Source organism: Conger conger, chromosome 5, assembly GCF_963514075.1.
Source record: "Conger conger chromosome 5, fConCon1.1, whole genome shotgun sequence".
Classification (NCBI taxonomy): Eukaryota; Metazoa; Chordata; class Actinopteri; order Anguilliformes; family Congridae; genus Conger; species Conger conger.
Window position 1 is genome coordinate 10,161,330 of NC_083764.1, and position 23,112 is coordinate 10,184,441.

Consider the following 23,112-nt stretch of genomic DNA (forward strand, 5'->3'; position numbering starts at 1 on the left):
GATGGATGGGGTATATGAATGGGACCCGTAAGGTCGGTGGTTCGATGCCCGGCGTAGCCACAATAACATTTGCACAGCCATTGGGCCCTTGAGCAAGGCCCTTAACCCTGCATTGCTCCAGGGGAGGATTGTCTCCTGCTTAGTCTAAATCAACTGTCAGTCACATTGGATAAAAGCATCAGCCAAATGACATGTAATGTAATGTAATATTATAAAAATAATGTAGCAACATATAACAATGAACAATAATAGCAATGGCAGCAACCATAATCGTAATAATTCATAATAAATCAATAAATATGTATATGTTTATATTATATGTAGGTCATCACTCTGTCTCTCTTTCTCACACTCTCTGTCTCTCTCTCTTCGTCTCTCACTCTCTCACACACACGCACACATGCACACACACGCGCGCACACACACACACACACACACACACACACAAAGACACACAGACACCCAGGAACGCTCTTCTGCTGAAGACCTGTCATGCTGTTATTTCTTTCTCCTAAATTAGAGCGTGGGTGAGAATCAGTTTTCCTGGAATCACAGATGTGTTTTTTTTGGGAGTGAAATGGAAATTTAATGGAGGTACGCTGCCTCAGCTACACACGAGCTCATCCAGCATCCAGTGTTTTAGCACCAAGAAACGTGCCTACTGTACGCTTCCACAGTACAGCTGTTCATGGTGTTCCTATTGAGTGCACTTTGATTTATTGTGATATTTTGCCCAGTAATCTTGTATGTGAAAGCTCGGAAGCATGGCTTAATGGGTATGAGGATTGATGCCTACATTTGAATTTAATAACTTTTTTGTCATGTAAACTGTTGATAAGACCATAATTAAAGGAGCAAAGGAAAAAAAGAGCTGGCCATTCAGCTCAACTGGCTGGTGATTTTCCAACGGAGTAGAGTGCATCCAGTACAGATAAGCCTGCACTTGAATACCTTGATGATCTCTGCCTCACTCTATACATGACTCACAACTCGAGGAAAATCTGAAAAATCCTTTCTAGTTCACTTTCTTAATCCCTTTTATGAGTTTAAAATCCAGCCAAATCCTCCTTTTATTGTCCTCCCTTTTCAGCTAATCCTGAATAGATTAAGTGCCTTTGGTTTTCCCTTGTAATTGGAACCAATTTAGTTGGCCCTCTTTGTACCTTAACTTCTATGTCTTTGTTACATTATGGTTACTAGAACTGCACAGAACAATGAAAATGGCCTGACAAAGGTGTCATGTTGATATTGACCTTTTAAAAGCCCCCCTTTATATGAGAGCTCAACTAAGGCTAGCTATTCACCTCAGTGTGTGTGTGTGTGTGTGCGTGTGTATGCATGGTGTCTACATTGTACTGTACTGTGGTGTGTTGGGGCTGAAATTGTGTGGAGTTTGACGCCGTTCCTGCACTATTGTGTAGTTCCCTTGGTTCCCTTTGTTTTAAAATATGTATTGAAAGCTTGCAGCTACTTACAGATCTACTTGGTCATCAGCTCTTTATTTTTCCCCAGTGAAATCAGCGGTACAAATCTTGGCACCGTACGTGACAGACAAGCCCTGTTGCACAGTCTCTTTGTTAAGCTCCGAGCACACAGCGATTCTGCCAAATCTGCAGCGATGACAGCCAGTGTGTGCAGATCTTTTTGTTTAGCTTGTTGCCATAAACACTGCTCGCTGTGTACTGAATCGTTGTTTGCATGCAGTTTATCTCCTGACATTAATACTTGATTGGTCACATATTATGTTTGATGTGGAATTCTTTCAATGGAGGGGTGATAGCATCACAAAGGGTATTATACTGTGTCACTGGAACATGGATTTACATGTTTTACACTCTGTGTGATTCAAAGATATGTCACAGTGCCTATATAAAAAAAAAAAAAAAGAATCTTTTATGATATCATTTGTGATGTAACAATGTGTTCTCTGTGACATCAAATCATGCATATTATATTTTCCTTTATTCATTCATAAAGACTGGAAGCCCCTGGAACGCTGTGCTCCGCTTTGTTCCACTGCTGCGTAAACAGCTTCGTTGTGAAGTTCCCCCTGCATTGGACACTGCCGTATGTCAAGGCGAAGACATGTGGCTTGTGCGAAAACTGCAAAAACTCTTAATGGTTCTGAGATCCCTCAGGAGAGGGATAATAACACCACTACATAAATATAATTGGTAACACGTAACTGGTACAGTAACTCCTTCATAAGAAGTACAAACCATGTTCATAAGCACCAGCTTGACCATCCTGAAAATTGAACTGGTTAAGCTGGTATTTAGCTGGTCTAGCTGGGTATGAGCTGATCAACCAGCTGCCAGGTTTTTCAAAGCATAGCTTGAGCTGTTCAAACCATGGCAAGCTGGGAGCTGGTCAGAACTGTTTTTTTCGAGCTGTTTTTTTCAGCAGGATAGTGACTCACATACATTGTCTGACTTCCTACGTTGTCTTTTACCTGATAAAGGGAAGACCTGAGCTAACCTTTAATGCAGCTCAGTGCAGAGGAGACTCATCGCAGTCCTGCTCTGGGCGAATTTGTCCATTACTGCCATGATTGTACTAAACTGCAGCAAAGGGATGGAACAGCCTGTCAGAAGAGCTTCCTTTATGTGTGTGCTTGTTCTCCCTCATAATTGGAGCCAGGTTTTATGTTTAAGAACGACCTTTAACCCGCTGGTGTCGAGCCTGAGATGTGCTCCCTGTCCAACATCAGGGAAGGGCTGCTGTGTTCCCGGGAAGGCTACAGATCTATGAATGTTCCCAACATCTCGGAATGGTCAAATACCTCCACTACCTCGAATGAAATTAATGGTCACTATGATTTATCCAGTTATGCTATCGGGAATGGATGGATTAAAATGCAGAAGCTTCCTAAGGTCCATTGCATTACATTACATTACATTATTGGCATTTGGCAGACGCTCTTATCCAGAGCGACGTGCAGTTGAGTAGACTAAGCAGGAGACAATCCTCCCCTGGAGCAATGCAGGGTTAAGGGCCTTGCTCAAGGGCCCAACGGCTGTGGGGATCTTATTGTGGCTACACCGGGATTAGAACCACCGACCTTGGTGTCCCAGTCATTTACCCCATCCATCTTAAAGACCCTACATCTCCCATCACATTGGGTACTTTAATGGGGTATAGTGCACACAATAGGCCATGTTCCAGGTGTTTGCACACTTAGAAGCCACCGTGGAGTATGAGATAAAGTCAAATAAAGCCTCGTCTTTGCATTATTTTGTACGTCGCTCTGGAGAAGAGCGTCTGCTAAATGACAGCAATGTAATGTAATGTCTTCTTTGGTTGTGGATGAGTTTGGCCTCAGCCCTGTTTCTGGAGAGCTACAGGTCTTCTAGTTTTTCTTACCTCTCAGGATTTGATTACACTGTCGACTACACTGTTGACTATCTTCACCTGGTGCCACGGGTTCCAAACGAATGCAGATTTTAAGGTGAAACCCCTGGCTCTCCAAGACCAGGGCTTGGGAACACTGTTGTAGTAGTCTCATTTTCCTTAACCGAAGAAGAAGAAGAAGAAGAAGAACATGCCACAGCTGTGCTCCAGTGAGACCAGGGGCCTGGGGGGTCATGGGGGGTGGGGTGGGGTGTTGTCCACACTGTCTCTGGCTGACCTCCTGTCTGTTTAATCTCTGTCCCATAATGCAAAGGGTAAGGGGAGGGTGGGGGCAGCACTCGGGACTCTTGAGCTGAAAGCCGCGTTAGGCCCGGACTGTTTTCCATTACCTTCCTGGCCTTGTTTTTAAAAGGCAGCTCTGAAGTCTGTGAGAGCCCGCGTTGCTTTCTCCTCGTTTCCCTGCTCCCTGCATCTGATTACGATTTGAATGACTGAACGGTGATCAATGGAGACATGCCCCCCCCCCCTCAGTTAACAAGCTGCGGCAAAAATGGCTATCTGGCCTCCCTCTACGGGTTTTGAGACCGCATCAAAAGACTGCTGTAATAAGAGCAGTCTCCGTGTTTGACCAGTCACTGAGCAGGCCAACACTGTATTAGTCATCGTAATCATTTTTAATGGCTTGAGTTTGAGCAGGATTCAGCCGAAGCAATATTTCAAAGGTAATTTTGCGGGATATGAGAAGATGTGACTCTTTGAGTGTGGTGTTGCTCATCTTTTGCTGTCCTAATCTGTAAACGCATTTGTACGTGATCCCTCGGGCATATGTGTGGTGAAGATTTGCATGAATATACAGCCTGCTTGGCCTGCATGCGTGGCTGCTCGGGGCGCAGTGACCTACAGCGCTATTACGTTAGCGCTTTCGCGTCATTTGGTGTTATGTTTCCCCCGCCGAGACCTGTGTGTTTGTAGCCGCTTCACTCACCGGCTGTTAGCGGTGATTCGTTTGGATGTGGAGACGTGCCGCACGGACCGCAAAAACACACGCTAATCCTTTGTTTTGGCTTTTAAATGATTTTGCTTTCGTATTCTACACTCTTTCGGATCTGCCAAGGACACGGCGTCTGCCAAAAAACCGCAACCCAGAATGCATCTGTTTTCCTCCAGCCTTTGTGTACGGCCTTCTCGATGACGTCACGAAGAGACTGTAATCGATCCAATCTGGTTCCCAAGGCAGTTCTGCGTGCGTCACGGACCTTGCAGAGAGTCTGCAGGCGACCGAGGACCCAGCAGCTGGGAGAAGGTTCCTGGTCTTCAGCGTTACACACAGACAAAACAACCTTGGACATGTCTTTGATCCATATTCTATACCATGGCCCCTCTCCTCCATTTGACTGGCCTGTTTAATAGCCTGGGGATTAAGTATGGGTGGTATTAGGCTGATTGGATAATGGTCAGATTACGCTTTCAGTGTATTCCCGCATTCCTGCCCTATAACCCACATATGTCCGGACCTCAAAGGGGTTTTTGTGGGAAAACATGATCACGGACGGTCCGTCTGTGATATGTTTAGCATTGATTGTCTCGCTGTTACATAGAATCCCTGCAATTATGAGAGGCTGTGTGCACTGCATGCACATGAAAGGCTGGTGCAGTTGTGCCTCTCAAAGATGCATGATTATATGGATTATTACCACACGAACAACGCAGAAACGATCTTTCCACAGCCAACTTTTTTGGTGTCTGCTGGAAAACATTGATTATATTTGACAAAAAGAATGCATTTGTCATTCTCAAGGTCACTCTTACTCAATCATTTGTGTTTAGTATGTACAGTAGTGTACTAGTTTGGGGGCGGCTTGTAGCGTAGTGGTTAAGGTACATGACTGGGAGCCACAACGTCAGTGGTTCGAATCCCGGTCGAGCCACAATAAATGATCCGCACAGCCGTTGGGCCCTTGGGCAAGGCCCTTAACCCCACATTGCTCCCCGGGCGCTGCACTGTGGCTGCCCACTGCTCCTAGGTAACTAGGATGGGTCAAATGCAGAAGTCAAATTAACCCACAGGGTTCAATAAAGGATATCTTATATTCTAACATGGCTCAAACACGGTCAGCCATTCACTAACAAGCACTGAAGTAGCTGTAGACCTTAGCAGCACAGTGAAAATGGACTTAAATTTCTGTGCTCTGATTGGCTGCAGATCTCCAGCCAATCAAGAGTCCCAAGTCCAAGAGGTCCCAGTTGCAAACCTCCACTAGTTTCACAATTCCACACTGCCTCCATCGTGTGAAGATGATGATATATGGTCCTCCTGGTATACATGTGAGGAAATGCGTCCCGTCAGGTTCCAGAAACACACGTGCTGTGTATACCGTATGTCCTTTGAGGACACGGGAGTTGCAATGTCTCTTATAAAACAAAAGCAGATGCCTCCAAGCTAGCGAGCCAAGTCCTTGAAAATGACCTTTTTTAGCAAAACACCCAGCACAGTGTGCTTTATTTTAGCAGTGAAGGCCCCTGCCATTCGCTCGAACGTGAGGAATGCATACCCCGGTTCCTTTGGTAGCACATTGATCAGTGAAGTGATATTTTTAGAAAGCTATGCGGCCTCAGTCCAGCTCCCCCCCCACCCCGACTGTCCATATTTGTATAATGGAATGTGTTGCCTTTACAAATATGTGCCCGTCTATCGTGCACAAATACTCTTAAATGCCAAAAAAAACATTCAGAGGAAAATGTACCTGAAGTTGAAGTGGTTTATATTGCCATGACATAAACCTTTGTGACAAAATAGAAACAAGAGTTTCCATATTTAACTCAGCTGCATATTGCAACTGGTACTGATTGCCAGATTATGTTTAATGTGTGATTCGCTAAGTAAGTTAACCTTGGCATCGTCGTGGATACTGTTACAAGCTGATGAAGCACTTTCCTGTTGGAGGACTCTGATGTTGCATATCCAGAAACACTAACAACGCAGTTCGTTTTGACAAAGGTTGGTTCCACATCCCCTGGAAAGTTAGTTAAAGCTCAAGGATTTTGGTGGCCCTGAAGAAGAACAATTAGTGCTTCTGATTGACCAGACTGTCTTCACACAGTCTCCCAGGTAAAGGTAGGGTGGAAAAACAGCAGTTCTGGGACCTCAAGGACCTTGATTTGTTGATCCCTGGCATAGAGTGTTTATACCAGCAGCGCCAGTTCTAAACAGAACGGTAGCGACGGCTTTTTGAAAGTTGCTCTGCCGAAAAGTGGCGGTTAAACTTTCGTTCCCGTGAAGTGCTGTGGGCACGGCTGATGTGATCCTGACGTGGCGTGGAGCAGCAGAGGGGGGGCATCGCTCCCGGTTGGCTGCACCTGTCAGCGTGACGCCGTGACGCCACGTCCGTCAGCCGGAGACGCTCTGACAGGCGTGCGACACGCTGTCGCGGGACAGGCTCTCCGTGTCCCAGGCCCGCGGTCCAGGGCCCTGCCCTCCGCGGCAAGGTGGAATTAGAAGGGGCGAGATGGATATTAGCTTGGACAACCTTAAAAAGCGCCGGGTACGTCACCGACCGAAGGTTTGGCTGAATGAATTATTTACGTTCCTTTGAAGGCCTACTTATTTAATAAAACATCATGCAATGTGCCAACCTTTCCATTTTATCCAAATGTGATGAAAAGTTGATGGTTCGGTGCTCCCATATATATAACTTCTGGCATTAATTTGGCGCATGGGTGAATGTTGAGCATTCAGCACGTGTTCATTTTTAGGTGTTTTTGGATGGACGGCTTTGACTCTCGACAGTCCGTTAGCGCGCTGCTAGATTCTCCGCTCTCAGCCTGGTGAGAACTGAACTGACGATGGATGCGACTCCAGGCTTAAGGCATCGCTTGCCAAAATTTCCAGCCTCTGGACAAGACCAGAGTGAAAACCAGCAGGGGATGAGTAGTATAATTGGTTGGATAAGTATAAACACAGGGACATTGAAGACCATCTCAAACTACACAGTGTAAGCCCGAGGCTGGATTTAGAATGAGTGTCTGGCTGCTCTGTTCTGAAGTTAATGTTATGAATATGAATAAAACCTGCTGTGTCACCCAGGTTCAAATACAGCAACATACACATAAAGCTTGAATAAGGGGAATAGACCCTGTGGGTCAGCATGTATCTCTCAGTGTTGATGACATGGTTGCTCCGAAAGGATTCTATTCCTCCTGAAGCAGTTTGTGTGAGTCACATCCATTTGATCCTGTTGTCCACTAAGGACCACCCCTGTACAATGGTATTTTGGCGTCACCTGGGGTCTAAATCTGGGATATGGGAATACGGTTGGGATATTTATAGAACTTGCACTCTGCTTATTGCTGCAGTACCACCTGCAACCACAAAGGGGGCACTGCAGCAATACTTCTGTAACCCTCCTTGGGCACATGGGTGAACAGCCGTACTGGGGCTATGCGATCCGGGCTGGGCGGTGTTGATTCTCCCATTGGTCATATGATCTCAGGTAGGCCAGTCGAGGCCATCGACTTTCCATTCGCTTACACTGATAACGGAATAAGTGCCTCCGTCCCTGGCCTCTCCCAGGGCTTAACGAGGGATCCGGGGATGGGGAATCGACGGGCCACCTTCAATTAACTCCTGTCTGCCACAGGAAATGAGAGCCAGCGATGCTGCGGCTGATCGAAATCAGGGCTGCGTGGTGGCTTCCTTTGGGGCTGGATGACTGGTAGATATTCATAGTGCAGGCAACTGGCAGTGCAGTCATTTGTTGAAAAGAAAAAAAATGGGGGACCCTGTACTTCATCTTTGCAGTACAATCGTGGGTAAAATGCCTGGAAATTCATAGAAAGTTCCCTGGCCAAAGCAGGAAGATTCCAATTTGCCTTGGTCCTTCTGTAGTGGTTACTGTCATTTCACACAGGTTTGTTAATGACTCTGACCAGGCCACTAATTTTCCTCTTCACTTGTCCTCCAGGAAATGTTTGAGGCCCTGTTCCTGGCGTACGACGACCACGTGACGTTCCAGCTGTTCAAGAGCTTCCGCCGGGTGAGAATCAACTTCAGCAGCCCCAAAGCCGCAGCCAGCGCCAGGATAGAGCTGCACGAAACGCCCTTCAGGGGGAAGAAGCTGAAGCTCTACTTCGCCCAGGTGAGCATGATCGCCCCCTGTAGGGTGTCCACGGTGATAGCTCTGGTTCCTCCCCACAACTAGATCTCCTCTCCCTTGTTAGACCACATACTGTGATGCAACAATCCTTCCTTTTGTTCACCCTTTGAAGAGTAGGTTCTTTGGAATGTATTTTTGCTTTCAAATTTCTATATCAGTGTTCTGAACAGTGTTCTGTTGCTTTCAATAGCCAGTCGCAATTGTTACATCAGCATTAGAGTGTTCCGTTCAGAGCGTTCAAGAAAAATGGGGGCTGGATTTGGATGCGAGGAACAGGTTTGACGCTCCCTGCCTTAAAGAGTTAATAATATCTGCCCATTGGAAAACCAGGGCCCGCTGCCTCCCCGGGCTCCTCGCAGCCTGTTAATGAGAGGAAGCTGTGTGCAGCTGAGGTCCATTTCGTGATTCATGCATTCCACTCCACGCCGCTCATCAGTGCTCACGCTGTCGAGGGGAGCGCGTTGTCAGGGACCAGCCGGGGTTCTGGAGTGCCACTCCTACTTTGTCTGCTGGGGCCAAAGGGCAAAGCCCTATCTCTCCCAGTAATGAAGCGGTCCTGTGGAATTGCAGGAATCCCTCATAATCCAGGTTGTTAGTTTGCTGTATGACCATCACCATAGGTCGGGTAGGTCATGGGTAGGTTCTCTAAGCGATCGTCCATGATCCGACTGTGTGAGCAAGATACAGTCTTTGGGCATATTTAATTATGATCAACACAGGGAGACATCTAACGCATCTCCAAATGAGCCACAATGAATAATACAATTTGATAGACAACATGACTGATATTTTCAACATACATTTAACAGCTTTGCCCCCCCCCCCCTACAGGTACAGAACCAAGCTTCCGAAGGGGACAACCTGCACCTGGCACCTCCCCAGCCCTCCAAACAGTTCCTCATCTCCCCGCCCGGGTCGCCCCCCGTCAGCTGGCAGCAGATCGACGAAGCCACGCCCGTCATCAACTACGACCTCCTCTACGCAGTCGCCAAGCTGGGACCCGGTGAGTCATGCAGAACCTCGCAGTCCTTTCCTCTCCCCCCCCTGAGGACCTGTCCCTGTCACGGTGTATTAAACCCCAGCCTTTCAACCGAAGAGCCCTGCGGGTCGAGAGCACCAGTGCCTCAGTCAGCCAACCGGCAGTATCTCGCAGAATGACTGGTCTGGAAGAAGGTAAAATAACATAGCAGTAACTCCAAAGGTTATGCTTGCCTTCGGCGTTGCAGTTTGCCATCAAAGTGAACTGTGGCCCCCGATGAACCTTTAGTCTCTTCCTCAAAGTGGGTCACATGACCCCTGAATCATCAAATTATTTACTGGGAATCTGACATGACAAAGAAAATCGGGTTTCAGGTTTGCTCTGTTTATCAATGATTAGGTATTTTTTTGCTCTGAGCCACAGTGCAGAAGAATGCACGAACAGAGCAATGCTCTTTAGACGTTCTGCAGGAAAGTCTGGAAAAGAATGCGTGCAAATGTGTATGACCTACCGGATAAATCTGTTGACTGGCCACGTAAAGTACAGGTGTGACCATTAACCTAATTGCCACGCTAAATCGACCTTTACAGGTACATTTTGTTTCAACACATGCCGTAATCTGCAGCTGTTTTAGTGGAAATCTTCTTGGTGTCCTAACGTATAGGACAGACCATAGCTGTGGACCAGTTCTGTAGCTCAGTACTGAGCCTTAGTTAGGTATCTTGTCCGTTCGTCCCAATGGACTAATTCCCAAAGGCGTAACCACAGACTGTTGGTCGCACACCAGTGATTTGGTTCAACAGTACAATCTGCTCTGTAATGATTATAGACGGTTCAGCCATCTTTAGCTACTCAACCACGCTTTTGTGTTTGTTTGTGTACTCACAGTACTGCTCCTGAAGTGTCCTTTTATGGCAATGCAGTAGGTGCATTTTTTTAAAGAAAATAGCAGGACATACAGGGATACTTCAGTTTGACCAAAAACACAGTTGGGAGGTACATAAATATTGCACAATATAACAGGCCTTTTTTCAATCAAGGTGGTAAAAAAATAAATAAAATGGCTTAGCAATGGCAGACCACTGCAGGAATGAAGTCCTCCACAGGCCGGGCAAGTATCCCAGAAGTCTGCAAAAAGAAGCATTTTATAAATACGCTTTCATAGGACGCAGCATTATAAGAACATGACATTGTGACGAGTGTCTGTCAAGTACATGGACGTTGAAATAAATGTGGTATGTTATGATGGATATGGCCAGACGAGGTCCTGATCCTCGCCCTCCGAAATCCTTCGTGCCTGAAGAGAGGCGAGTGTGTCGCCTTTTGTGACTGGGGTGTGTCTGCCAGCAGCCCAAACTGCACAACCTCCCCCCTGTTTACTGGCATTCGAGGGGTCGGACGCGGCGTCGTTTCTAAATTTAACACCCAGGCTCGTAAGAGCGCCACATCCCGCTGCGACACAGCGGGGAGACTCTCCACAAAAAATAAAAAATAAATAATAAAAAAGGGGGGGGCACTCGCCGCCGTGTCCGCGCTGAATAATTCACCCGAACGAAACGAGCGGCTGCAATTGGCTGTTCCCTCTGCCTGATTAATCATCTCCGCAGAAGGAGTGTCATCGGGTCCTCCAGAACCTTCCGCGTCTCGGAAAAAAAAATGCACATCGCGAATCTGAAGCTCCCGCTGGGTGCGGTTAGCGGTCGCGTCGAAACGCCGAGGCTGGCCGGCAACGCGCCTGGTGACATCAGTGACTACCGGAAACTCATTCTGTTTCAGATTAGATCTTACTTTTGCATCCACTTTACCCTGCTGAAAAAAAACAGCTCAAGCTAGGTTTTAAAACTGCTGGTAGGTGGTTGACCAGTTCAATGAGCTCCATACTCAACATGGTTTGACCAGCTCAAGCTATATTTTCAAAACAGTTAGCTAGTATATCAAGCTGGTCATAGCTGGATTTACACCAGGGTAATGTGCAACCATAATGTGCTAGATGGGAGATCAGTTTTATATATCGACTGAATTACTCTTCAGCGACCTGCACGCCATTTGCAGGTCAGAGGAGTGTAACTCAGTGCCAGGTCAGTAGGATGCTATACAGTAGGTGCTCAGCCATCTTCTTTTTGGGGAAAACGTTGCATTTCGCCGGTATTTTCTCCCCCAGGCGTCCATCTGCTGCCCTGGCAGACGCAGCATTCCCCCATTAAAGCAGCTGCTTCCCCTAACGCGGCCATCTTGTTTGCTTTAGCATGTCGGCGTATGAGCGGCCAATAGCACGGCTGGCCTGCTGGGTAAATAAATCCCAGCGGGAGCCAATGGGATATGAGGAATGGCTCATTACCCATTCGCTCTTCATGATACTCTTTGAGCAGGTCAATTAGAGAGCGCTCTCTGGTAGAATATTAAATGTCACCCACTGCCCGGTTGTCTAATTATAGACCAGGCTGTTGGCAAAATAGGTTTTAGGATTATGTGTTGGAATATATGAATTATGCAACAGCACTTGCAGATTTGCAGACTCTCTCAACCATCAACCCCAAAAGGATTTTTCTCTGAAAAGCCCATAAATACATCCTGCTAGAGGATTTCTCCCTATCGCCCACATCTGATATGTTTGGGGTCATTTCTTTAAAAGCATGAATCCAGAATAGTTCTACAAAGTTTGCAGAGGTTGGTCTCATTTAAGACAGGTTAACACTGTTGATTTCAGGCAAGGAACAGTCAAGAGATTAATGAAGCAAATTGTCTTATGGCAAGTTTTTTTTCCTTGTAATAAATGAGTATGTAATGTATTATTTCTATGGATATGATCATGGGAATAAGTAGAGTAAGTTGGTATATCCCTGGTTATTAAGAGCGGGTTATTTTTAACAGGGTTAAGGAATAAGTGTTTATTCTTCCATTTCCAAGACTGCAACATTCTGCCAATGATTATGCAAGATTATGCTAATCAAGTATCCGTGGAAGAACCGTCTCTTGTTATGTGTCGTGCCGATTCTACACCTGCTCTACCTGGATGTGATCCCACTGCAAGCAGCGGATAATTATTCATTATTGGACGACCGCAGGTCCTTCATACCTTCAGTATGTTTTCAAATGACAACCTCAAAATGTTTTGAAAGATCATCACTACCTGTCAATCACAAGATTCTATTCCTCACTGGGCCAATCCCTGCCCTGCTCCACAATGGTCCTCCCCCTCCCATCTCCCAGGGATAGAGGGTCTGCTTTAAATACCTCAGCTTAAATCAGGCTTATGGGCTGCTTTTGCTCAGTCTTGACTAGAAGGTTTATATCTGCCACCAAATTAATTTAGGTCTCATTGATACTTAATCATTTCCCCGTACGGCGTGTTATCGTCTTCCTATTTTTACCCCATCCATTCACCAGGCCTCCGTACTCCGGAGGCCCTCCAGGAACCTCCATAATTCCTCCAGTGGAAAAATCAACATAATCCACATTTCATCCTGTTTACGTGGCAACGGCCCCCAAGCCGTTAACAACCAAGGCTGTGCCTCGGCGCACGCTTAAGTGTGTATAAAAAGCAGAATTTTCTCAAGTGCCCGTATCCTTTTCCACTGGTTTTGGGAGGGTTGCGTAAGCCGTTTTTATTTTAAGGAGCGTTGCATAACCCGACGGGAGCGAGATCAAACTGGAACTTTTCTCACAGCGCTGTGAGCCTTTCCTCTGGCCCAATCAGACGCTGGCGGTCGGAGCGTCAGCCGCAGATGTTTTCATCGGAACTGGGTGGTCAGAAAGAGCTTCTTTAGCGTTCACAAAGGAGAGGGCAGACAATGACGGATGACGGCTGGCTCAAAGTAACGGTGCCAACAGAGGCCTGCACACCTTCCAACAAGCACCGTATGAAATGCAGGGAATTAAATTCTGCGACACATTTAGACAAATGAGTAAACGTTGTTGAGATGGTTATTGAATTATTTCAGTGCGCCCCCTCGTATTCAACATTATTAAATATCCTTGGTGAGATAAAAGGTATTTTGAAGAGAAAGGTCACGATGCAAATGTAGCATTGTATCGGCAGGTAACCTTTATTCACTTTATTTATTTATTTGTTTGAACCCTACCAGGGAGTTTTTTCCTCTTTGGGGGGGACTGTGAGGTTCAGATCTCTATAAAAAAAATTCTGATTATCAAATAGGCCCTGGTCCTTATCTTTGTTGTACAGGTAGCAGTTGAAATTGTACTTCCCTCTAGGGTCTTTCAGCGCACTTATCCCTGGTTATGGGTATGCACTTTGCACTTTGTTGTACGTCGCTCTGGATAAGAGCATCTGCCAAATGCCATTAATGTAATGTAATGTCAGGTAAAGCTGCTTTGTGACAATGGCCTTTTGGGAAAAAGCACTATACAAATAAAATGATATTTAATTGTTTGGGGCATCATGAGAACCCATTCTAACATTTGGTCTGAACAAGAACTGAACCTCTTGACCACATCTGCATGCTTTTATGCATTTAGTTGCTGCCACATGACTGGCTGATTAAATATTTGTATTAACAAGCTGGTGTACAGGGCTACCTAATAAATTGCTCACTGAGTGAATATTGCGGATAAATTAATATTTTGCCATATTATTCCTGTTCATTGGTGCCGTAATCTACAATGTATTATATTAAAGTATTATTGTACAATGATAATCGATATATTGAGAAGGTATCTTTATACTTCTGATCATACTCTGCTTTTTCATTCCTGTGTTTTTGAACAAACTCTAAAGAGATACAGAGCTGAAGTAAACTACACCAGACCTTGAGTGGTCTAAACAGATGCCACTATAGAACAGTGAAATACAGCCGAAACCACATGAAAAGCAAATAAGTTCTTTCAGATGTTATTTCAGATGTTTCAGTGTAACTAATGTCATTAATTGCTTGTGTGCACCCATTAAACATTGAACATATTACAGCTGTCCTCAGTGTAAGCTGACCTGAGTTGTATCATGAGCATTTAACTCTTGGGGAAACAAGCGGTGTATTTTGTGGCTTTTGTTTATATCTGTCATTCCCTCCCTATATTTAAAAGGCTTTACATTTCCAGAGGTTTTAATGGAGGAATGGCTCATAAGGACTCCTAACCATGCCTTTGAAACCATTTTTTTAACTGTGGTCTGCTCCATGTTGTAGAACACCTGTGTGTCATTACAAACATATGCGCTGTAAAGAAAACCTCTTGTTTCAGCTTTAAAAAGTGAATGTCAGTCCTGTCTTAAAATTTTAAACTAAGTGAACTTGAGAAGGCATGTTGTTTACACTAATGCTAGTAAAAAAGTCTTCTTCTCAAGTTCACTTAACTTCAAGGCAGCACAGACACAAGCTTTTCTTCAAGTTGACACAAGAAGTTGTGAAGTATTTATTTTTTTTGGTGTGTCAAGTTTGGTGTCAAGGAAAAAGTCACATTTGCTTTCAGAAAAATGCTGACGCAACCTGTAGAGCCCGATATTGCAATGATATTCTCAAAACAAACATCTTCTTGGATGAAAAAACATCAAAGTACCATTCTCAGGTGTGACATTAATGGAAAAAATACCCCCCTCCCCATTACAGTTTCCATGTGCTTTTGAGTTTTTAAAGAGGTATTATGTGTTCCCACACTATAGAGCAGAGGTCTGTTAGGCAGCAACAGTCATTAATGAAGAATGCTTTTGTTGTTATTCTCCATGCTGGTTTACAAGGAATGTACCCAGCCATCGGTCCTGAGAAATAAAATGGTTTAATGAAATATTTGCCAGCATCTGTGGGCAGTTAGGGAAAGACGTGTTGCTAAGCATGAAGATCAGGGCTGCTCGATCCTGTCCCTGTAGATCTATCGTCCTGTGGGTTTTCGATACGAGCCTCACATTCAACAGCTCGAGATCGCATTGCACAGCTAATTACTAGAATGTGCAAAATTAGGGTTGAAATGGGAACCTACAGGATGGAACAGCATTGGGCAGCCCTGGTGTAGGTGTTTCCAGGGTCTGGAGGACCCTCAGTAGTCTAGCTATGCCTGTGAACACAAAGATCGGGCAGCTGCTGTAGCAGGCATTCACTCACCTCCCAGCTATCCGGTGAAACAAGGCTCTGTTCCACCCAAAATACAGCACGGCTGTAAACACAGCTGAGTATTTGTGAGGCTTCCTTTTGTCAATAATTATTAAAATGATTTGTCTGTCAAACGGGCGACTGTATCAAAGGCAAGTTACATGCGCGTAGCCTGTATTTTTACAAAGTGTCTGGATAATTACTGGAAGGGAACTCATGCTGTTGGTAGCCTGCCTGCACCAAGTAGTACCATTGCCAGGCTAATTAAATACATGATGCTGTAACTGTACATTCCTTTGGGTTACATGCTAACCGGTATGTTTCTCAAACTAAGTTTGCTGTCACTGGGAACTAATAGGCAGCCCCTCTATTGCAGGGCTCCCTACTGCTTGCTGTAGACTGCACTGGTGCAGTCACATTAAGCCAGACCCTTAAATAGGGTTAAATTTTACAGTGGACTGAAGAGTTTATTTTGGGGCTGTTGCTAAGGAATGTTGTGTATACAAGAAACAATGATTCGGGGAGAGCGTTATTTTGAAGTGTTTTTGGCCTCTCTCTAAAGAATGCAGTATAAATAGATGCAGCGTGTAACTGTGTTGGCAGCTGATCCCAAAGTAAAAAGATGACATCCATCTGTCCCAAACACTTCTAAAATCAAGAGACATAAGGAGGTATGCTATGCGGTGTTGTCCCTTGTTAATAAACTCTTAAGTCCTTTATAAATGACAATTTCATGTTCTAATTTAGCCAGGCAAAGATTCTTGGGTAGGATATTTGAGCTGGAGGGAGATGTACTGTACATGGTCCACTCTTAAGGCAGCACGGCCAGAGGATTGTAAAATGTGAAGTGCATGGCAACACGCCCAGGTCTATTTCAGGTGATGGATGTGGAAAAAAGCCATTTTCTCTGTAATTCAATTAGTGATGGATCAGTGGTCTTTGTTATCTCACAAATATAAAAATATATGTTTATTTGACAGCTCAAGAGCAAACTCTTGATGATTTGTTGGCTTTTTTAAGCTTTTTTTAAGTTTAATAGGTTCACAGGTTCAGTAGACAAGATCTTACATTGCGAAATAAGCTTCTTATGATGGGCTAGTAAGTCATGGTCAGAACTGGTCACTATTGACCTGGTCAGTGGTGGTCAGTACCGGTCAGTATTTATCAGGTCAGTGGTGGTCACTACTGGTCAGTATTGACCAGGTCAGTGATGGTCAGTACCGGTCAGTATTGAACTGGTCAGTGGTGGTCAGTACTGGTCAGTATTGACCTGGTCAGTGGTGTTTAGTATTGACCAGGTCAGTGATGGTCAGTACTGGTCAGTATTGACCTGGTCAGTGGTGGTCAGTACTGACCAGTTCCAGTCAGTGCACTGGTGTGGGCTGCTGCGTTTGTTGCATCTTCGTTCCCTTGTGTGGCCCTGGGAGAGTCTGCCGCCCCCCCCTCCCCGAATCTCTGGCTGTCTGACCCCTGGCATCAGTGTGCGGCATTGACGTCACGGACAGTGAGGAGAGGGGCCGGGGCCACCACGGGGGAGAGGGAGCAGAGAGGGAGAGAGGGAGGGAGGGAGGGAGGGAGGTGGTGAAAAGAGAGAGGAAATACGAGACGGAGTGAGAGGGAGATCAAATGAGAGGGGAGGTAATGAAAAGAGAGGGGGAGAATGGAGAGAGGAAAATGCTCACCGACGTCGTGAAAAGGACAGCCGGACTGCACTTGGTGTTGAAAATGTCCTAATTTATGGAGACAGTGAGAGAGTAAAGGAGTGGATGAGTACATGAGAGAGAGAGATCGAGAGATAGAAAATAGAGGAAGAGGGAATAGCATGAAGACAAAAGAACACATAAATGATAGAGAGAGGGAGAGAGAGAAAAAAACAAAATAGACAGGAAGAGAGAAAATAGCATGAGGGCAGACGAACACAAGACTTGAGCAAGAGCAGAGAGCAAGGGAGAGAGAGCAAGTGAGTGGGAAGAAAAAAGAGAAAGAGGAAAGGAAATATGTGGACAGAAGAACAGAAGAGTGAGAGAGAGAGAGGGAGAGAGAAAGAGAGAGGGATGGAGAGAGGGAGAGAGTGAGAGAGAGCAAGGGAGAGAGGAGAGAGAGCGGGAGGGAGGGAGGGAGAGAGAGAGAGCTCTGATCAGTGCAGTGAGACACTCCGGGTGTTGAGTGTGCGCTGTGTGCTCAGCTCTCTCAGCACACACACTCTCCCATGGCGTGTGCACTGCTGAGGGTCACGCCGGTACCCTGGCGGGCCATGCCCGGCGTCCGCAGGAGAGCACGTCTCAAATATTTACCCTCCACCGCTCCCCTGGAGAGGAGAGGAGAGAATGAAGAGGGCCGAGCTGCTTTTATCTCCCTTATTCCAGCGTGCGCTCAGAGAGACAAAGGCCAGGATGACACAGGCAGGGCCCTGGTAATATAGAGCTTCAGCCTTATCTGGCTCTGAGAAAAAAGCCAATGTCCATTCGGAAATTAATCCAAATAAACTATGAGCCATTGGAAAGTGCGGTTAATTGCAAAAGTATTGGGACTTTGGTATAATTCTTGTTTTGGCTCTGGAGTGAAGCACATTGGATTTGAAATGGAATTGATTTCAGTGTATGTTCATTTGTCCCTTACTTTTGCTCCTCTAAATTGGGGGGACTGTATAAAAAAGGGCTGCACTGCTAACCCAATATGGACATAACTACCCTTACATTGAAGCTGGCAGTCTGCTCTTTAACTGAATACTCACGTTTTTATTTCAAATCCAATGTACTTAGTGTGCTGAAGTACATTGTGTTTTGCGAATTTTGTTGAAAGTATAACGGGCTATATCTGGTATTTCCTCTAAGCTCTGATATTGAAGTGTGAGTAACACGATCTCACCCAGGGCCAGACACTTAGGAACAGGCTACTGTCTCAGGTGTCATCAAACCTAATGATAAAAACATCATGGAAAAATAAGCCTGTCTCCGGTATCATCCAAACTCACCTTGAAAAAGTGTGACTGTCCCTGACATCATCAAATCACTGAAATAGAGGAGTGATTTGTGCTTACTTATCTCACCTTTCTTCACCTGTGAAGAAACAGGTGGTATTACTTTCCAGTTTTGATAAGCTTGAACCGTGCTTCGTTAAGTCTCGGTAACTGACCTTACCTACACAGATGTCTTGAACAGAGCACTCTTGAAAATTTGAATTACTGAAAATGGTGTTATTGTAGAACCGCAGGTTTGAACACTTCATGGGTGTTGCTCGGAGGGAACACGCAGGCTGTGTGTTTGGTGTCCCTTGTGTCTCGTACCTGCTGCTGACCCCCTCCGCCTGTTCTCCCCTTTGCCCAGGAGAGAAGTACGAACTCCACGCGGGAACAGAGTCGACCCCCAGCGTGGTGGTGCACGTCTGCGACAGCGACACCGAGGAGGAAGAGGAACCAAAGAATTGCCCCAAGCCAAAAATCATCCAGACCCGGCGCCCTGACCTCCCAGTATCCCACTGAACTGTGACACCCCCCCCCCCCCTCCCCTCCCCTCCCCTCTCCATCAGCAGCACCCCCTGCCTGCAGGGAGGGAAGAGAATGGCCCTGACAGGACCCCCATCCGACCCCCATGTTCTGTAAACACCGCCCCTCTCACCCCCCTAGGGTCCCGACAGTCCTGTCACAAGGGCACCAGGGGGCCCAACCCGTGCTCCTTATCTGACACGCAGCCATTAATGTGCAATCACAAGGTTATTTTCCTTTCTTGGTTCGACTGGCATTATCCCGTTTCCATGTACAATATCCACGTCCTTAACCCCGTTCTCTCACAGTTCTGTTGTAATATCACACACACACACACAATCACATCTAACAGTGGGAGGCAGCAGCAATCACAGCTGTGATTGGCTGTGGGGCTGTGGCGCGTTAGAGTGTGCGATTCCTATTGGCCCCCGACTGGGCCTCGGGGTGAGGCAGCTTTGTGCTAGCGCCACTACGCTAGGCTAGGCTAACCGCTGCACACACCAACATCGACGATGAATAGTGCATTTTCACAAGGGCATGCATGTCACCGGGAGTGACCGAAATCCAGCGCTGCATGAATTGACACAACCTGATATGGGAAAATATAACAGAATATTTGTTTTCACAGTCCCCAAACACCCGTCTTGAGGTTAATACTCGCATAGCAGTGCTGTCAATCACAGGAAAATTTTGAATCTTGCCAATGCATGCACTGATCTGATATTGTTTGCGTAATTTTACTGTTCTGTTTGCTGTGTATAACTGTTCACTCGGAAACCTTTCTGTCTCTGCCTTTTCAATGTTACTCACAGAAAAAGAAAAAAAATAAGGCTTATACCAGTGAAATCAATAAACATCCTGGGCCATGCACCTTCTAAGTGAAACATTATGTAAGATGATATTTGCAAATCTGTGATTTTCTTCAATGTGAATCTTTGTGTACCTGTCTTGTCCCCCTGAGGCTTGGTTAAAAAAAAAGAAAAAAAAGAAAAAAGAAGTACTGTAAGGCCTTGCTGGCCCCCAACCCATCTTTACATAGGCTGAAATGCGAAGCTAATCAGACATCGCTAGTCGAAGCCAGAGTCCGTAAAATGCATGGTTTATTGTTAATGGAGACAATTGTGCTATCAATCAAAACAACGATTCGTAGGTTTCTTTTTGTTCGTGTGCCTCAACAGACTGCAATGGAGCTCGCTTAGAAGAACTGAAAGTGCATGTTTTTAGAAAGAAGGTAGTGTAAATCGACACTGTAGCTCAGTCGAGTCACACAAAAACTTCAAAGTGCGATTACACAACTTGTGACCGGTCTGGAGGACACAAACATCTTTTTTCGTCCCACGTTTGTTTTTGTTTTTTTTCTCTCTACTTCAGCTGGTGTCTTTTTGAAGTAGCATTACCACATTGTAACAGTTTGTTACTCACATCGGTAGTAGGACAACACACGAATAAAATTGGATATACTGACGCGTTGAACCAAAATTCAATTTGAAAAACTCATTACCGGCTTTCTGTGGTCAAGCCAAACTAAATTAATTTTCAATACATCGGCACTGTGATTCACCAATGCTGTGACTCCCGAATCTCGCCTCAAGTGTTTTTATTAATAATGTTTTCCCTTCAATTTTCAATTTCAATCCAACATTTTTCTCTGTAACAGAATGTGGCAAATAAATAAGCAATAACGTGGGCACTAACACATACCCTAACAATTGCTTTCAATATTGGAATTGCAGGTACAAAAGCAGCGTCCAATTTGCTAAGATTGAAACTAAAGTGAAACCACAAATTTACTCTCCGAAATTGGAACTTTAGTTTAGCTGACCATGTGGTAAATAATGAAGTAGTGTTCTTCAAAAATACAAGTTAGGTTTTTCTTTGAAAGGATAAAGAGTACTTGCTTTCATTGAGAGGGTTAATATTGAAACACTGGGATGAGAGGCCTATTTTCTTAGAATCTATTGCATGTTATATGACAAGTATAGCAGTTATCTGTTTGCCACTCTTTTCGGCTTTGAATGCACACCATTTTGAAGACGTGCCCTGCTCTCTTCTCCCTTGCTGCGTGCTGTTGCTGTTAGCCTAGGGTCGTTTATATGACAGTAACCACTGTAAGCAGTTCGCCTTTTTTCCTTTTTATGGGAGTTATTTAGAAGATTGAGGAAGGATAGGGGAACCTTTGTGCTCTAAATGAAAGGAGAGGGGGGTCACTGTTCATAGTTCGTAGATTTTAATATGGGGCTGATTGCCCGGTGAGGGCACATAAGACAGGGGAGACAGCACTGAAAGTGTGGCTCTTCTATGGAAAAAGAAGTGATTGGATTTTTAAAACATGGTGTCGTTTTCCCCAAACAACCATGTTTTCATAGATGTATGCTAATTCTTATTGGCAAAACGCACCAGGACTGACTGCCAGTCATTAGTCATGGGACAGTGAGGATTCATGAACCCAATAATGGGTTGAGCTACAATGATCACAGACCAGTTTTAACCAACCAAATCAATGTGCTCCACACAGCAGAAACACAATGATTGGCCCCATCGGTGAGCACGACATCCCCCATTTTGGGTCTAGTGAATCCTCAGTCCCATCATTGCCTGTCGATCTGCTCTGCTCTGCTCTATTGGTCTTTCTTGTACCTTCAGTGGCTCTCGTGTGGCACGCACACGCAACCTTTGCAACCTCAACTAGAGGATACGAAGCACCTCATGACTAATTCATGACAGTAAATAGCAGGTAGAAGGACAGAAGGTATCGGAAGCACTGGTGATGTCCATAAGACTGAGAACAGCTTGCACTGTTGCTGGCTCTCCCTCTCTCAATTTCACAAATAATAGAACAAAAAAAAAAAGCCAGTTAGTTGCATTGTTAAACTGCGCAGACAAAGCCATGTCCTTCAGGAAAATATCTGGTTACAGTATGCCACATTTTCAGTGCTGAAGAGACGTTGGTTCCTTTTTAAAGGCCCTTGACCACAGACTTAAAAGTTTGAACACTGCATTCTGATTTGCATTTAAAAGCCCCTTCCAATAAAACCTGCCAGATAGATGTTCAACAGAGGGAATCAGATTTACTCTAAACCTTAATGAATTCAGCGGTAGCAGCTTCTGCAATAGATTAAAATTTCTGTGCAAATGAGTCTGTTTGGCTGGTATAAATACAAACTTTGGCTTAAATTATGTCCAGACTAGAAATATCTATAACTTAGACTGCTGTCCTCTTTTTCAGTCTTGTTCTCTCACTCCTATGTAGACATCCTGCATATTGTCATTCGTGTATCTGTATATCTTTTTAAAACATGTATTTTAATAATATTTGTTCATTTTTTTAAAGAAAAAAAAAGATATTCTCTCTGTTCTTCTTAAAGTCTGTTGGAATAGGAAACAGCACATTGGGAACTGATATCTGTATTGTGTAAACTTCAGTGTACTTGTCATCTACATGTACAACCTGCCTGCCTACACTGAGAAGACGACATATCTGTATATATTAATCAATACTATTTTTACTGCATTTTTGTACAAATATTCATGGTAGCCATGTAGGAGTAGCTGAATTCTACGGTAGTATTAAAAGAGTTTGATTTAAATATGTTCTCTTGGTCTTTTATGTGCTATTGTGTGCGTGTGTGTGTGTGTGTGTGTGTGTGTGTGTGTGTGTGTGTGTGTGTGTGTACAAGACAGTGGTATAGTCAAATCACTATGGAAATATAGAGATATACATGTATAAATATGTAAAATAGTATAGCTATGAATATATACATAAATGTATGGATGGATAGCCTATATGAGGGAGGTAGGGATCCCATTTTGTTCTCAGTTTCACTGACTTTAAATATTGTCACCTATTGACCATACACACCACGAAGCTATATGTTTCCACTAAGCTCTTCAGTGAACTACAAGTTGACTATAAGGTGCTGAAACCATTCTCCATCGACTAACATGTAGCTCTCCCAATTTCGTCCACCATCTTTGTTAAGATCCGTGAAAACATTTTGGCAGTGGTGTGTTTCTGTTGGCGCGAATGCTAGAATCGCTCGCGCATTATCTGCGCCCATCACCTGAGCCGCATCTGCACAGGCGCCTCATTTGCATTCGGATTATCCT

General features: G+C 44.9%; 1 protein-coding gene across 2 annotated transcripts in view; it reads left to right on the top strand.

The window, feature by feature from the left end:
- rcan2 (regulator of calcineurin 2) overlaps positions 1–22,592 on the top strand; it is a 70,225-nt gene extending 47,633 nt beyond the window's left edge. For both annotated transcript variants that reach the window (XM_061241942.1, XM_061241943.1), the window contains 3 exons: positions 8,313–8,486; positions 9,336–9,507; positions 18,848–22,592. In XM_061241942.1, the coding sequence (XP_061097926.1) occupies positions 8,313–8,486; positions 9,336–9,507; positions 18,848–19,002 (501 nt within the window). In that variant the 3' untranslated portion in view covers positions 19,003–22,592. The remainder of the gene's footprint in view (positions 1–8,312; positions 8,487–9,335; positions 9,508–18,847) is intronic.
- The last annotated feature ends 520 nt before the right edge of the window (positions 22,593–23,112 follow it).